Source organism: Corvus moneduloides, chromosome 6 (assembly GCF_009650955.1).
Source record: "Corvus moneduloides isolate bCorMon1 chromosome 6, bCorMon1.pri, whole genome shotgun sequence".
In the NCBI taxonomy this organism is placed as follows: domain Eukaryota; kingdom Metazoa; phylum Chordata; class Aves; order Passeriformes; family Corvidae; genus Corvus; species Corvus moneduloides.
In genome coordinates this window covers 4,686,663-4,704,210 of record NC_045481.1, presented here as the reverse complement: position 1 = coordinate 4,704,210, position 17,548 = coordinate 4,686,663, and the positions used below count along the sequence as shown (strand labels likewise).

At 45.1% G+C, this 17,548-nt stretch overlaps 1 protein-coding gene across 3 annotated transcripts in view; it reads right to left on the bottom strand.

Annotated features, from left to right (window-relative positions):
• Positions 1–13,008: 13,008 nt before the first annotated feature.
• KIAA0586 (KIAA0586 ortholog) overlaps positions 13,009–17,548 on the bottom strand; it is a 68,312-nt gene continuing 63,772 nt past the window's right edge. For all 3 annotated transcript variants that reach the window (XM_032113512.1, XM_032113514.1, XM_032113513.1), the window contains exon 31: positions 13,009–13,408. In XM_032113512.1, the coding sequence (XP_031969403.1) occupies positions 13,263–13,408 (146 nt within the window). In that variant the 3' untranslated portion in view covers positions 13,009–13,262. The remainder of the gene's footprint in view (positions 13,409–17,548) is intronic.

Genomic DNA, 17,548 nt, shown 5'->3' with positions numbered 1-17,548 from the left:
GCAAAGCTGCCGAGGAGCTGCAAAGAGAGGAGTCTGTGGGCAGATTAATTTGGGGATCAATGAAGTAGCCAGAGCAGCCAAAAGAGCTCAGCTGGACACATGGGTGGGTCGATGGGGATATGTGAGCAGTGCCAGGCCTGGCCACTTAGTGAGAGCCATGGGCTGCCTGGGTCAGAGCCTGCACTTAAAATCAGCCCTGATTCCAGCCTTATTTCTATCTCCTTGCTGTGAGTAGTAACCCCACACAAAAACTACAGCACCCACACTGCTGTGGTACTTGGAAGGTCTTTGAATGGCAGAGAGCACAGGGAGCACCACAATATCCTGGAAAAGACACACACAAAAGCAGGGACAGAGTGATTCGTGTCAGTAGCTCTCACCCCTGATGGAGAGATGTCTTCCAAGCTGGGATTTAAACTCAGTTCCTGGGCTTCTACTGGTTTGAAGTCAATGTCTGATGCCCCAAGCAGCAGTGCTGTTTTGCCTTTATTAACCTGTAACTAAATAAAAGGTTTAAATCAGCTTTTACACAAAGTTCCTGTATCACTGTCACTGCTTTTTGGCTGCAGGAACCATGGCTTTCTGAAATTCTCTTCACAAACAGAAGGCACCAGGAACAGGCTCTGCTATTTTAGTTCATACAGACATTTTGGCATTGCAGCCAGTCCTCATCAGTAAGAATAAATGTGACACTGGGGACTTCAATTCTGAAGAACAGGCTTTGAAACTCCTGATGCTGCTGTTTGGATGCTCATCACCTTCCAAAATGGGGATATTTGGGATTTAAAGGAGGTTGTGCTGCACCAGTGAACTGCAGCGCCAGCCCACAGAGGACAGAGCAGCCCAGCCCCACCTGAGGGGATGCAGGAGCACAAACCCTGAGCCAGTGTGAAGTCTGAGCATGCCAAGGCTGGGTGAATCATCCAGGGAGCACCAGCCCAGGAGGGCAGAGGCAGTGGAGAGCAGCAGTGAAATGGCCTGACCTGGGCACCTCACCACAGCTTTGCAAGAGCCAAACCCACCACCAAACCTGTCCCCAAGTGCCACATCTACAGGCCTTTTACATCCCTCCAGGAATGGTGATTCCTCCACATTCCTGGGCAGCTTGTTCCAATGCTTGACAAGCCATTCCATGAAGAAATTTCCATTAATATTCAATCTAAACTTCCCCAGGTGCAACTTGAGGTTGTTTCCTCTGGTCCTGTCACTTGTTAGGGAGAAGGGACCGACCCCCACGTCACTCCAACCTCCTTTCAGGGAGTTGTAGATGGATGGTTTGCTCCATCCTCTGACCAAGCACAAACCCAGGGATTTTCAGTCTTTTCCTGCTACCTATGGTGATGCCTGAAGGATGCAGGGAAGGGCCAGACGTTATTGGCAAGGGGGCAGGAGCAGGAGGTCCTTCTGCAGCCCTTTCTCAGCTCAGCTGGAGCAGAAGGTGGTGGGGTTTGGCACATTCATCCTTTGGACATCACCTGTGAGGGGCGCACAGAGGACAGAGCACACCTCCCTCCTCACCCCCTGCACAGAGCACTCCCACCCACCACCATCTGGAACAAATCCCTCAGCTGGGACAGGAACAGAGGACAGGGAGCAGCAGGAGAAATTATTTTATTTAATCTCCACTGCAAGCATCAGGAACCTGTGTGTAAGCTGGATTTGCAGCACCCCCACCTCTAAAGCAGAATTTCCTGGCTGAGTGAGAAAGCTCTCTGTTAAAGAATAAACTTAACAAAAGACAGATTAAAAACTCTCTATTTCTTACCGAAAAACCCAGATTCCTAATTTCTGCACGCGCTGGCTGCCCTGAGGCACAGCATGTAATGCATCCACACACACCAGCACACAGTCTGAGGGCTGAAATCCTACACCCACCAGTTTGTCTGAGGGAGGAAATGTTATCAGATTAAAGATCAGCAAGATTTAAAGACTGGTAGAGCATTTATCACAGTGGTTTTTGCACTCATCTGCTTTATGTACTCAACCAAGATTTACTCAGAGTTGTTACTATTTGGGCTCTGAGGAGAAAACATGCTGACTCCTTCTCCTTTCTCATCCACAGCTGAGCCTATGCCTAAATTTACCCAAGGCAAGGGGCTCATTGAAGCTGGTATATACTTACACTTACATGTAGAGATGTGTTTTAAATATCTCATGAAATTGAAGCTTGGGCACAGTAACCCAAAATACTTCCATGTTTTTAAGCTTGTCCCCAGCCCTGCTCCTGTCAGAGCTTCTTTCACATTACTCAAAACATTTGCACACTGAAATTTTCCATTTGGTGTGGATAAATTTTCTGTTTGGTTTCAGTTTTACCAGCAGCAGCAGCAGCAGCCACCCAAACAATCCAAATACTCTCAGGGACAAAGTCATGGAAAACCAGCATTTGATCAGGCACTTGGGTTGCATCACAAATTTATGCATTACCTTTACCCTAACCCTAAACTATCCAATATCCAAGCACTGTTTTCTTCAGATCATAGAATTGTGGAATATCCTGAGTTGGAAGGGACCCACAAGGATCATCAAGTCCAACTCCAGCCCTGCCCAGGACACCCCAAGAATCACACCCTGTGCCTGAGAGAGTTGTCCAAATGTTCCTTGAGTTCTGTCAGGCTGGTGCTGTGACCACTGCCCTGGGGAGCCTGTTCAGTGCCCCACCACCCTCTGGGTGAGAAACTTTTTCCTTATATCCAAATCAAAACATTTTCCTAATATCCAAAAATCTTTTATCCTAATATCCAGATGTTTCATTTGCCACGCGAAAATAAATTATTCCTGCTACATTACACACATTTTGGGGGGGAAAAAAATCCAAGATGGTCTTTTCCTTAACAAGGACACCTAGCAGGACGCAGAAATAGCTGTAAAAATAACAGATGAAGACAATGTCTGTCCTGCATCCTTCCAAGTTTGTGCCATGTTTCTGGTGGTGGCCACAGAGCAGGAAAAATCCAATCTGTGATGACTGTCTCATACTTGCTGCAAACCACATGAATTCCCAGCTAATTTCTTCATGTGAAAACTGCCTTTCCAAGCCATCTCAGAGCTTACAAAATGCTCTTGCAGAGAGAAATGGGCAAGGAACTTTTTAAAGGCTTTGCAAGAGGACTGTGCGCCCTGCCTGGAAACCCAGATCAGTTCTTCTCTGCTTCTGTTTAGGAGCAGCATTCCCAGGCTGCATTTCCAAGAGGTTTTTGGTTTTACAGCTGTCATGACAGCAATTTTCTCAGCTTTGCAAGGTTCCCTCATATCCTGTTCGAACTGGCTTATCTCTGTTTCGAAGCGATGTTCCTACACGGCGTTTTTCAGGAACAAATGTTCCAGCTGATCCCGCATTGCAGCACTCAACATATTTCACGGCCCCATTTTGAAACAATTAGCCTGTCACTGCTGAAAGAAACCTAATGCTTGGCTACTGGTTTGCTTTGGAAGTAATAAAAAAAAAAAAAAAAAAAAAAAAGAAATCAGGAATAACCTATGATTTATACTTTCTCCAAATACGCCAAGATGCTCTAAATTTACAGCTCATTAAAATGGCAGCATGTCGTGGTTCAGCTGCTAGTCCCAAGATTTGTTATCTGGAGAAAAAGATATCTGGGCAGAGCAGCTGGCAAAGAGCTCTCCCAGCCCCACAAGTGACCAAAAAAAAAAGAAAAAAAAAAGAAGTAAGGAGAATCTTTATTTACACAAATTAAAAGCTATTGGGTTAGTGAGGAGTGTTCAGAGCAGTGGCATCTGTAGCTTTTGGACCACAGGCTGCTGTCAACACACCCAGTTTACTGTACAATACAAGGCAGCCTAATTAAGAAGTCCTTAATGGAATCATAGAATCCTCGAATGGTTTAGGTTGGAAGAGACCTTAAAGCTCATCCAGTTCCAACCCTCTGTAATGGGCAGGGACACCTTCCACTATCCCAGGTTGCTCCAAGCCTGGCCAGCCTGGCCTTGGACACTTCCAGGGATGGGGCAGCCACAGCTTCTGTGGGCAGATGCTCTGGATTGCAAACACCCAGCAGAGCACCACGGACCCAGGGCTGTGATTCCAGTCATCTGCAGACAACGGCTTGGAAACCATCCAGGCACAGACCCAGTGAATCACAAGATGCAGTAAATGGCTTTGGTGCCATAAAAGCCAAAGGAGCCACAGGCAGATTTATATCAGGGAAGAATCTGATCCCCAACATTAAGCAGCAGTAATACCCACAAAAAAGGAACTTGCAGGCTTCTTTAATGAAATTATCTCCTTTTGATCTCATCGAGATTCCTCCAGCCTATTTCCACTTGGAGAAAGAGATCTCATGATCATACTGATCCAGACCCAAAGGAGTGAGCAAGCACCCAGCACAGAGCCCATCTGCCACCAACACACCCCCCTGCTTGTCCCTACCCGTGTACCTTTGTAACCTGCTCCTTGTCAACTCCTTTTTTTTCCTTGGAGCAACCTGGTCTAGTGGAAGGTGTCCCTGACCATGGCAGGGGGTTGGAACGAGATGATCTTTAAGGTCCCTTCCAACCCAAACCATTCTATGATTCCCTGTGTCTACCTTTCCCTTCTAGGGATGAGGGTGGATGAGCCAAGCCCGAGCTGGCAGCCCCATGGCTGACGCTTCCTGGCCAGCACAGGGTGCAGTAACAAGGAAGACAACTACAATTGAGTTTCCAGCATGGAGCAGCTGCCAGGCCACGTGTCCCTGCTGACACACAGCCTGGAAAGGACAGGTCCAGTCTGCCAGAACCAGGCTGAGCAGGAACAGCATCTCCAGGAGCAGGCTGAGAGCCCAGGCAGGAAGAGCATCTCCGGTGACAGCTCACTAGTGGCAGACGGAGATAGGAGACGAGCCGAGGGTCAGGAGAGGCATTGCAACAACCACGAGCTTCAATTAACTGAAAACAGCAGAGGCTGCCTGGAATAAAGCTCCTTCTCATATCAGCCAACACTCAAGGCAACTGCATTTTTGATCATCAAAGCAAAACCGAAAAGCTTTTGCTCTCTGCGATTGCTCACAGACCTTTGCTGGGAAGTCATCCTGCCACTCACAAGTTTGGGGGGAGAAATGCTTTCTCAGGCTCCTTCCAGGATCACACAGCACAGACATGCCAGAACTGTTCCCTGGTATTATACATGTGTATCAGATGCAAAACTCATTTCATAAGTGTATTTTACTCTAAAGCAAGGAGTAGTAGCTGAACTAAGGACAAGAGTGGAGCAGTCAAACACTTGCATGGACCCTTCTTGGTCACTGCTAATTCCAAATATTTAGCAGCCAACACTCCTAGAAGAAAGGTTGGAAGATGAGATTTGCTCACTTAGAGGCTCTCAGGACAATGGTCCTAGAGGAAAATGACAACTGGGTGGGCTCATCTCTACCAGCCCTGATCCCAACCATCCAGGGATGTGGGGAATGAACAGAAAGACCCACCTTACCCCAAACGGGGACTCTCCAAGAGCAGAGGTGACTCCCATCCTAGAGAGCCTGTTCCAAAAACCATAAGGAGGTGCAGAGGGATAGCAGAAGTGTGGACACCTTCACTGCCCACCAAATGGAATCCCACCCTCAGCAGAGCCACAGCAACAAGAACCCTGCCTGCCCTTACCAGTTAGAGACAGAAAAACAGTTATTCTGCACTGAAAGGCAAAGCATGGATCCAGCACTTATTCCCCCAGAAATATTTCTACAACATTCATCACTGATTAAAGTGATTTTGGATGCCACCACCCCCTCAGCCTGGCCTTTCTGCCTCTGGGTTCTTGCACATAGCCAGGGGTACAGCAGGCAGGGACTGAATTACCAGAGTTATAATTCTTGGCTGGGTACTTCTAACTATGGTGAGGCACTGGCAGAGCTCAGCTCACTAATTCACCTCCATGTAAACATGATTATTTTAAATGAACTGCAGACGAGGCTTAACTGTAAAAACATCTCCAGTTTTTGTAGCATTTTTTAGTGCTCAGCTCTGAGTTGTTTTCGTTATGGCAAGAACTTACCCTTTCTTCAGCTTACAAAGAATATTTTCAGAATTAATGATGCCCAACACCCCCCCAACTATACCACGAAAAGTCACAAGTCTGAAAATTAAGCTGCAGCGGGATTTCACGGTCAGGATTTTCCCTTTCTTAGCCAGCCATTCCTTTCCTCACAAACAGGAATGCTTTCAGCTTTCAGAGCCAAGCTGAAGAGAAGTGAAAACAGTAAGAGGTATTCACTTGGCTGCATTTCTTTGAGTGTTTCTGGTGCAGGGTTCCCATTACAGCTTGCGAGGAGAAGTGGCAGAAAAACACTGTGTGTACATGGGAAGGGTTGTACTTTCTCTGAACAGACACGTTTCCAGGAGGCGGCAGATGAAAGAACTGGTGGTACTTCAGACAGGGAAAAACAACATCTTGCCAGTTGTGTTTATTTGTAAGGCCCTGTGATTTATGCCTTCCCATTTGTAGAGGGGTTGAGAGAGAGGGGGATCACGTGGGCTCTGTTTAGATAATCCCCGAGGAAATGCGGAGTACATCAAGCAGGGAGAGATGGGGTTTGTTCTCGTAGGTGAGAGAGTCTGGGAAATGGCAGGGAGATGTGAGATTTCCTCAAGATCCTGGAATGAAGTTCAAGGCTCTGATTTTCTGAGAAGATTGAGTGTGGGTTGTGAGAATGAAGCAATTAAGATAAAACCACAAGTAGTTCAGGGTAGGCAGGGATGAACAGTTCTTTGCTGTTATTTACTGGCCCAGTGCAGAGAAAACAAGGAGTTACTCCCTCAAAGACCTTTACCTGAAAAACAGTACAAGGAGAAGATGCAAAACCATTGCTAGAAGCATGAAAGGAGAATCTGTCACCCTCTGACTCAAACTCCTGCCCTTTGTTTTCCAAGAGGATGCCTCTCTGTGGTATGGGCCCCATCTCAACCCTTTGGATCCTCCTGGATTTAGCAGGACTTGCACAAACCAGCACTATTGTCTGTATAAAGGCCTAAAAGAACCTAAACAAAACCACTGTTTCACACCGTGGAAAACATCCTTGTCACCATTAGAAGAGGCAAGAATTCGACTGCTTTTAAAAAGAAAACACAGCAAAGATGAGTTTAGTTAATGGATCTGGGGAAACAAAACAAAGCAAAAGGCCAAGCTGGATGGGGCTTGCAGCAACCTGGGCTAGTGAAAGATGCCCCCAGATTGGAACTGGATAGGCATTAAGATCCCTTCCAAACCAGATCATTCTGGGATTCAAAACAAAATCAGCTGTTCAAAGAGGCAACAGCTCAGCAGCCCCAGCACAGGAAATCCCCCTCAGTCTTGAGCTGCAGAGCTTAAGGGCCAGAGGAATCCCTGAGTCTCCAGCACCTGGCACGGTGCTGCCTGGAAAGCTGCTTTAAACACTCGGCAGGAGCAGACCTGAGTGCTCTTTAAGCAGCTGCTGGGTTTCACAGAGTGCCACGTTTGATCTGTGGCTCGGTGCCTGCTGCTTTGCCATAGGTGCTGATGAAGGGAACGCAGCAGGGAAGGAGAGGGAAGATGGTATTTGTGTGACAGATGCAGGATGCTGAATGCCCTTCTCCAAGGGCACATCACGCAGGAGCAGCACAATTTCCCAGACTGTCAGGATAAAAAGAAGGGGGGAAAAAAATTGACAGGATGCCACTCACCCAGCCAAATCCTCCGTCACTGCAAGAAGCAGCTCCCAGAACCCATTAAAAATAAGCTCTAAGTCCTCGTTTCAGTGGCAAGATTTTTCCATGGTGATCAAACACTCGGCTCTCCAGGTGATAACAGGCTGCAGGGGAAGTACAACTGCACCAGTATTGAGGAACAGGCACCAACCACGGGAGGCGTTTTCATCTGACAGTAACAAATTGGAGTGCTGAGACCTCTGGAAGAGCAGGGAACGACCCCACTGCATCCCTGCCTGCAGCCAGGTCAAGGCAATAGGAAGTTAGCAACCCTAATTTGCAGGGCTGGGCACCCCTGCCAGGAGAGAACAGAGCTGAGAGAGTGGTCTAAAGAGTCCAAGCTGCTGCCTTGTCTGCCCAGGGTAGGCAGGATGAAGACTGGCACTGCCTTCCTCCCAGACCTCCCAGACCTTCCAGCTCATCAGCAGAGTAGGCAGCAGTAGCAGGATTGCTGCTTGCCAGGTGGTTTCAGTTTTTTGGGGTTTAGTAGAGTTCTTTGCTCAGCACCTGCTCAGCTCTTCAGGGGAGTGATTTTTACATCTCTCTTCTTCCCAACTGTTTTTTTGGGAACTGCCCTAGACCATGGGCTAGAGCTCCACTTTTAGTTCAAGGAATTTCAAGGGCTTGGCCTACCCCTTCAAGGTCCTCAACAACTTTGGTGCAGGATCTGCCAGCCTGAGAGCTTGAAGCCTTTGGGATGAAGTTTGACCAGAAGGACAATGATTCTCTGCCCCAAGAAAACTCTACAGAGGGGGTAAAAAAGCACATCTTCCCAAAATGACCCTTTCTTGCCCTGGAAATATTGGGGAATGAATCCCTCCCCCCCCCCCCCCCGCTCCAATCAAGGCACCTCACAGGCTTCTGATTCCACTTCTTCTCTCTGCTTTCTGTATTTTAACCTAAATATGAAGTAATGTATACAGAATAAAATAACAATATAATTCTTATAATTATAAGAATTTATAAGAATCCCCTTTCTGTACTCACCTCTCATGGCAGAGAATGAGAGCAAAAGACAAAAACAGGCCTCCCCTTCTACCCAAAATACAACAAAAGCTGCAGACATGGATGCAGGATTGTGGGTTTGTGTTATTGCCATCACAGGAACAAAGCCCAGGCCTTATTCTGGCCTCTGCTCAGCTGGCCACACCACCATACTGAGATTTCCATAATTTTATTTGGGATTTTTGGAAAAACCTTTTGTTGCAGTTCCCTGACCTGGCTCAAGGATGCCACAACACAGAGATTGGGATAAGTGATCTGGCCACATTCACAAGAGCAAAGAAGCCAAATCCCATCCAAGTCCTGGAAGGTTGGGGGAGGCATCAACACATGATCAGAATAACGAGTATTTTGAGATAACTTATGAAAGACAGGCATCTAAATCAGGAGTGCAGCAGAGAAAGGGGAATTAAAAAGAGATCTCCATAGGAACAATCCTATCAAATATGTCAATGAGGCAAATATCTCAATGCTTATACAGAAGCTTTCAGTTCCACACACAGAACACCACTGGACACCTATGGGAAGGATGAATTTCCCATGTTGTAACAATCCCATAGGATGCAATCTTGCCTCCAGTGCTTGTGCCAAGTGTTAACAGTGAGCTGTTAAACAGTTGCAGGGTTCCAGCTCTTCTTCTATTACATTTCAGACTGGAATCCAACAGAATTTTTGCACATGTGTCATTTTACACGTGTGAGTGCTTAACCCACTGGGAGGAGGTTGGCACACACATCTTTCCTCCATCAGGACAGAAATGTTATCCTGTAGCGATTCATAAGGCAAGGGAAGGTCAGCTCATGTTTTTAGCAGCTAATTTTGACAACTTCCACCTCTGAGCTAGGAACAGGAATAACAAAAACCTCACTTTTATCCAATTTTGCACGATTCAGGTAAGATGAAGTGTGCACATGAGATTTTCTGTTTCTGATACTGAAAACCAAGATAAGCTGAGCAGGGAAGGGTGACACCAGCTGGAGTCCTCTCCCAGAGCCAGTGTTGGCCTGGGAGCTGGGATCTCCTCCTATGCCAGGAATCTCATGTCCTACCACCCTTGCCATACAGCAGCTCTCTTTTATCTTCAGGAAGGGGAGAGAAGGGGAAAAAAGCCATGGATTTGGATTCTTGAGCACCTCACTTCTAAAATGCCAGATTTTCCTTATCAAAGTCAGAAAAAGATTCTCTGCAAATATAAAAGCTTCTGACATTTCAGTTTTGTGCTTTCCTAGCACTGCCAGTCCAATCCATGAACAAACACCCTCGTTCCAGTGCTTTCCCAATGTAAGACACGAGCAAACTTCACCAGGAATTCAGTCAAACCAAAAAATAAAGCCAGGGGTTTGGTTTCCATGCTACAATCCTGAAATCCAGTAACACCCTCCCTACCCCCTCACCTCTCTGCTGCTGAGATTTAACTGAAAAATAGAGCTGTATAGAGGTGGGTTTTTAATACTTTTCCTGGATGGAATTCTATTTGATGCTGTTAAGCTTTGATGACATACCCCAATGACTGGCTTGGAAGAAATCCATTTAGCAAGCTTGCAAATCACGCTGTTTCAGTTCTGTGAGTGCCCATGAGAAATGTGCATTTTCAATCATAAAAGCTGTAGAAACAAAATGGAACTTGGAGACGCAGACAGAAAAATTCCTTATCAAGGCTTGGCTGTGCTCACAGAACATGTGCTTACCATTTCCAACTCCGGAAAACTACTTACAGGAACCTGAAATACAAGATTGAATCCAAAAGTAAGAAATAGATAAATTTCTAGAAGATACGTTTAGGGGTTTTTTCCATTTCAAAGTCAAAATGGAGAGTCAGATAAAAACTAAAGCAACCCTCCCTTCTCCCCCTGGCTTTTCCTAGGAATATAAATAATTGTAATATGACCCACACATGGAGTGCCAGATTTACAGAGGTTCCCTTATGTTTATGTGGCAGGACACATTGTTTTGGGGAAGCCTGGAGGAAGAAAAAGTCAAGGGTTTGCACTTTTTCACCTCTCCAAAATGCTCTTTGAATGGGAATGGCAGAGGTTGCAGTGGGGATGAAGGATTACCAGATCCCACTGCCATCCATGGTGTAATCCCCACCAGCAGCAGATCTTTGAGCCCAGTGCCAAGAACCCAGAAGCTTCCAAAAAGATTGGTCAGTCACAACAAGCTGGAAGAGAACACAGCTCTATGGGGAATTTTTAAAACTGCCTGAAAATGGTATTCACTGGGCATTTCCTGACATATTTTTCTCAAAATTTCTCCACAATTCAGTCAATGACAATGACAACACCTTTGATTAATTGCAAGAGAAGATAATTGGAACAAAATGTGAGATGCTCAGCATTGCAGACAATAAAACCCCACGCAGTAATTTTCCTGGGATTATGAGCTGATGGCCTCTCCCACTGGTTGGGCTGCCTCATCCTTTCCTAAACAATCTCCTTGCCTGTGTATCCATCTGCTGCCTCCCATCCCATCCCCATCCCTCATTTGTCAGCTCTCTGCATGTTCTCAATTCAATTACCACACTTTGTTTAGCAAAGCACAGTCCTGACCCAGCCTTGCAGCCCTGGGCACAGGAACAGCTCAACTGCTCTTTACTCTGCAACAAAGGGGACCTAAATTATACATCAGCACCCTAAACCACCCAGGAGACTGACAGAGCCCTTGGAACACAGCTTCAGGAAGGTTTGCTCTTGCAGGAAAGCTGGTTTCAGAAGCTCTTGCTCTCCCCCCTGCATTTCCTTATCCTCTCACTTGTTCTAGTGCAGTCACTTCTTGTAGCACCTACTGCAGGGTAAAAGAACATCTCCATCCTCCCCAGAGAAGCTGTTGTTTATACAAAGCATTGATTGGGTCAGTAGTGCGATTTAAAGTGCAGTTCCACAGAGAGCAGCAATGAACACAGCTCTGCAGATCCTTGTCACAGCACCAGAATGCTGAGGAGCAGCTCTCTGCTGCTGCCAAGGGTTGTGGCATCATGTGCTGAAACCCAGCTCCCAGAGATGCCATCTCATAGATTGGATCTTTGGAAGAAATTCTTGATCATGAGGGTGGGCAGGCCCTGGCACAGGGTGCCCACAGAAGCTGTGGCTGCCCCATGATCACTGGAAGTGTCCAAGGCCAGGTCGGATGGGGCTTGGAGCAACCTGGGATAGTGGAAGGTGTCCCTGCCCATGGCAGGGGGTTGGAATGAGAGGGTCTTTAAGGTTCCTTCCAACCTAAACCATTCCAAGGTTCTGTGATTCTCATTTGTGCTTTTTTTTTTAAGTGATGCTGCATTTTGCACAAAGCCTGACACTTCTACCCCCACCCAAATCTGCTATTTATGTGGCAGTCACAACAGACAAGAGCACAACTCTCCAAAGTGCTTAAGAGACACCCTTGAAAGCTGAATCCTTGGGATATTTCTGACTGTGAAGCGCTGAAGCTCTCTCTCTTTTTCCATTTATCCTTGTGGATGCTGCAGCAAATTAACTGAACCTTGTGGTCAATGAGATCAACATAAAGCCAAAAGGAACTTCTAACATTTCTCTGTTAAGGAGAGATGAAATCAGTGCAGGTGCCAGAAAATAAAGAGTAATGGGAACTGTTCACAGTTAAGAGTATCTGCAACAACCAAGTGCCCCTCGTACTTGGAGGAACAGAGCAAAAGCTGTGTTTGCCTTGCTTAGAAAAGAGCCTCTTTCCCAGTTTTTCTACTGGAACATGTCTGAACTCTTCCTTTTCATTTTGTTTGGATGCTGTTTGGGGCAGGTGATCCTGCCTTCCTCCTGGATCAACCACCTTCTCCTGATGGAGGCAACAAAAAGGTGGAGCAGTCCCTGGGAGGGTGGCACTGTGTTCATTCACTCTTGCTGTTAACCATTCTTGTGGCATTCCTGACTGAGATTGTCATGATTCTGAAGGGCTGAGACTGCAGGAATTAATTCTGTCTCATGAGAAGGAAAAAAAATTCCATTACAAGTGTAAAAAAATAGCCTTACTCACACAATCTCTCATTCGCATGCTTCAAGATGGGGAAGTCTTTAGGAAAACAAACATGAAATGATGACCAATTCTTGTGAGTCTAAAAAAAATTCTTCATAATAACAATACAAACCCTAAGGGTCTTTTTTACATGCAATTTTGAATTACTGGCTTGTCATAGTGGTCTTCAAAGGACGAACAACCTCTGATGATACCTAGAAACACATTCTTCTTGCAGACTTTGGTTCCAAACCTATTTTACTTTGGCTCAAAATTTTGACACTATTGATGTGATATTGAGCCAAAGAGGTTTTCCATCAGTGAGACACACTTCTGCAGTGGATTTTAATACCAACCGCCTTCACATTCACCCATAATACAATAAATATTTAAAAGGCCTTTATTGACTTCAACTCATAATGATTCTGAAAAAACTGCATTTTATTTGCTTAAAAATAATTGATATATTCGCAGACAGAATCATTTAAAATAATAACAAAATTATAAGAAAAATAGTTGAAAATAAACAGTACTGAAAGACTGTTCTTTTGATGGAACACCCAGACTATCACACTAGACAGACAAATGTACCACTGACAACATCTTCAGACAGAGACCGTCATAAACAGCCGTAAGCTTTAAAATGTGTCTGCCCCTGAAGAATCCGAATCTCCATGTGCACTGCTCAGACTCTGTGTTTCATTAGCTGTGCTCTTGCCAGGCAGCTGCACTGACACCTTTGCTGCAGGAAGATGGGGATTCAGATGAGGGGCAGCATCTTCTCCTAAAAAAAAAAGAAAAAAAAGGAAAACAAAAGTCATTATTTGCTGTCTGTGACAAATGATTGAACTCTGCTGATGTCATCTCCATTTTCCATGGAAATACAGGTACACAGACACCCTTGCTGCCCACAGTTCTGAGGCACTTCAGAGGGTGCTGCTTTAACCATCAGAACTCTCCTTATCAGGTAACAAAAGGACGAATTTCTGTGACTATACAGAACCATGGAATGGACCTTCAAGACCATCTCATTCCAGCCCCTTGCCAAGGGCAGGGACAGCTTCCACTATCCCAGGTTGCTCCAAGTCCCGTCCAAGCTGGCTTGGAACACTGCCAGGGATGGGGCAGCCACAGCTTCTCTGGGCACCCTGTGCCAGGGCCTCAGCAGCCTCACAGGGAAGAATTTCTTCCTAATCTCCAATCTAACCCTGCTCTCTGTTAGTTTGAAGCCATTCCCTCTTGTCCTGTCAGTTCATGCCCTTGTCTGAAGTCCCTCTGCAGATTTTTTTGGATGCCCTTTAGGTACTGGAAGGACTGAGTTGGATATCCACTGGGTTGTATTTACATACAGATACACTGTACATACACACACACACACATATATCTATAATTTTCAGTAGGCCCAGCATAATTTCAGATAGTATGCTGGTGTTTCTGGTGTATTCCACAGCATTGAAACGGCATCCATCGATACAAACAGTATTTCTGAATTCCATCCCTATGTCTATGTCTGTTTGCATCAAACCTTTGGAAAACATTCATGTTGTTCAAGACCACTTATTATCATAAACAGCAAAGAAATACCAGCTGAAGCCATTGGGAACAAGTCCCACAGAGAAAAACACCCTCTCAATGCTTCAGCTGCCCAAAACACAAGTGAAAAGTGGTTTCAGCTCTTCCCTATCTCCAGCCCATTTCTCTGACCCATTAAGAGTCCTTCTTGCTTCTCCTTTGTGGTTCTTCCATTCTCCCACGTACACAGACACACCCTGAAGAGTCCCCTGCAGGACTTCACAAGCCATATCCATCTTCCAGCACCTCTGAGATGGCACCTGGCCACTTCCCATTCCTGTGATCTGACCCTGCAAAATGTGGGACACCCTGGGAGAGGGAAAAACCCTTGCACCAGCAGCCCCTGCAAGGGAAGGGAGGGGGGGCACATCCCACAGAGCTTCCAGCAGCTGTGGCAGATCCCTGCAGTGCCCAGATGTCTTCCTGTCTGGGAACCCCTGGAAGGGTAGAAAACAACCTGCAGCCAGATCCCAGAGATGGGAAGGGAGAAAAGCCATGGGCAAAAGTTAATACATTTAGCCAAAGGAAGGAGACAAGATAATTCATGGAGCAGGAAGAGCAAGTCATGGATCAGGGTAGAGACAAATAATGAAGAAACTCAGGAGAAATGGCACTGGGAGAATGGCACAACATTCACTCAACTACAGAAAGAGCATTTTGAGATTTCAGTTGTCCTGGGGACATTTAAGTGCAGTAGCTACAAGCAAAACAAACATATCTGAGTCCATATGCAACAGCAAAGGCTGTCCTGGAGCTTGTTCTTATTCCAAGAAGCTGTAACAATTCTCCCTTCCTCTGTGATAGACTAGGTAATTAAAACACTATTTTCCCAATAAAACCAAAAAGTTAAGCTTTCTTTCACCCCAGTTAATTATCTCCTATGTCACTGAAGCAGTCATCTGCATTCATCTGACTTGCAGCAAAGCACGCTTCGAATGGCTAATTAAAACAAAACCCCGCTGCTAAAATAAAATTCCATCGGTGTTTTTCCTGCTAGAACAGCAGCCAACAGCCTGGGAAGTCAAACATGAGTGAGGCCAAAGACACTAAAGGCAGGACATGGAACGATCTGTGCCAGCCCAGCCTCTTGCCATTCAGGAAGGCAGCAGGAGCACAAGAGCATTTTTTGTGTCCTCAGGGAATCAGCATATCACCTGGAGAGGAAAAGGCTTTGGGGAGACCTCAGAGCAGCCTTCCAGTATCTAAGTGGGCTCTAAGAGAGCTGGAGAGGGATTTTCCACAAGGGTATGGAGCGATGGAACAAGGGGGAGTGGCTTTAAACTAACACAGAGTAGAGTTAGATGGGATATTGGGAAGAAAGTCTTGGTTGTGTGGGTGCTGAGGCCCTGGCACAGGGTGCCCACAGAAGCTTTGGCTGCCCCATCCCTGGCAGTGTTCCAGGCCAGGCTGGACAGGGCTTGGAGCAACCTGGGATAGTGGAAGGTATCCCTGCCCATGGCAGGGGGTTGGAATGAGATGGTCTTTGAGGTCCCTTCCAACCTGAACATTCTGGGATTCTGTGATTCCAGTCTGTAGCTGAGTCTGTGTGATACAAAGAGGCTGCTAAGAAGAAAAGCAAAGGGTTTATTTGGTCAGATGTGAAAATGACACAGTAAAGATGTGACTGTGCAATGCCCAAGGAAACCTGATAATGCATCCTCTACTAAAGCCCCTCTCCAACACTAGATGTAGTTTGATGCTTTCAAAGCTTGACTTTGTTAGTATTTCCACAGTCATGTCACATTCCATGATGTCATTGTTTCAACAGCTGTTTTCAGGTTTGTTAAAAAATGAAAAAATCAAAAAAAAAGGAAAAAAGAAAAGATGGAAAGAAAAAAGAAAGTAATATTCCCTTATCCCAAGGCTCTGTTGGAACTACTCAAGCCTTTGATTCTGGGAGTGCTAAAAGAAAGTATCATATTAGTCTGCATTCCTCCTAACACATACTCTAATATATTTTACAGATATAGTACAGTCCAATTTTATGATAGTTATAAAATGCTAAAAGACAGAAAAAATAAAAATAATAATTCCATCTACTTGCTCAACAGAAAAGTTACCGGTTCCTGATATCAAAATATCTTTAAACTTAAAAATACCCAAAGTCAACACTGCCCTTTTTTAAAGGCAGAAAGCTGAAGTCTTTGACTTTGTTAAATTCACACAGAAAATACAGAACATGGATTTTCAGCATTTTAACTGTGAGAAAATTGTGGATATCATATTTCAGCTAGATGGGAGATTCTGCTCCTTGACTGTAACTTCCCAGGCTAGAAAGCTGCTAGTCCTGAAACGCTACACTGGCCCCAAAAATACAACTACCAAGTTACTCTCACATGTGTTTTATCATTATTACATTTTGCTGAGTGTAGCCTCGTGCATGCACAGTGCATAAAACACTTTATATACACATACAGGGAGGGGTACAGGAATAAAGACACAAATAGAGGCAGACTGGTTTAAATCCTTGTTTAGCCCCTGGTCTGCTCCTTCTTTAATAATGTGATATTCCATTTTATGTCTTCCCCTCATCAGAGAGCAGCTCATACCCAATATTGAGATGGTTTCCTCTTTAACACCGAGTTCCTCACCAGCACAAATATGCAAACTGCAATGGTTAAAATCTTTTGATATGCCAGAAAAACGGAAATGAATTTTTTCTTGTTTACAAAGCAGGAAAGGGCAGGCAGGCAGGTAATCTTCATGGCTTTCCCCCCCTTTTTTAGAGGCTCTGGGAGTACTCAGTACAATTTTGCAATCATATAATTAGGTGTATTTATAAAAATTTTCCTTGTTAAAATCCAATAAATGGAGCATGTGACCTTAGGTGACCTCCAGCTTTCCAAATTCTTTGTCACCATCTAATAGAATAAATTCATATAAACTGTGAAAACTGACACTCTTGGTAAGAGAGTCCTTGGCTGGTAGAAGCTCATCAGTGACTGAAAACGTCCTGGTGACCCACTGATGGAAAAGGTCACATTTCAGATCAGAGATTTTTCCTGTTCTTGGCACTCTGTAACAAATTCACGTACAGTACTAAATTTCCAGACCTTTGTTTAACAGAAGCATAAAAATTAATGATGTGTCAACCATCCAGTGACCTGTGAAGGGAGTTTTTCTCTGAGAGGTACCATCACACACAGAACATGCCATATACAAAAGGTGTCAAAAATGTGTGCCAAAGGAAAAAGGAACTAACCACACTGAAGGGAGGTTTGGTTACTCACACCATATGGCAACAGTAAGAACAAAGAAAAATGTTTAAATCTTTCTTTTTGAATTTTTCTATTTGGCAAAATAAAAAGACTAAACAAGTCTGACTTTTAAGCCAAATGAAAACCATGTGCTT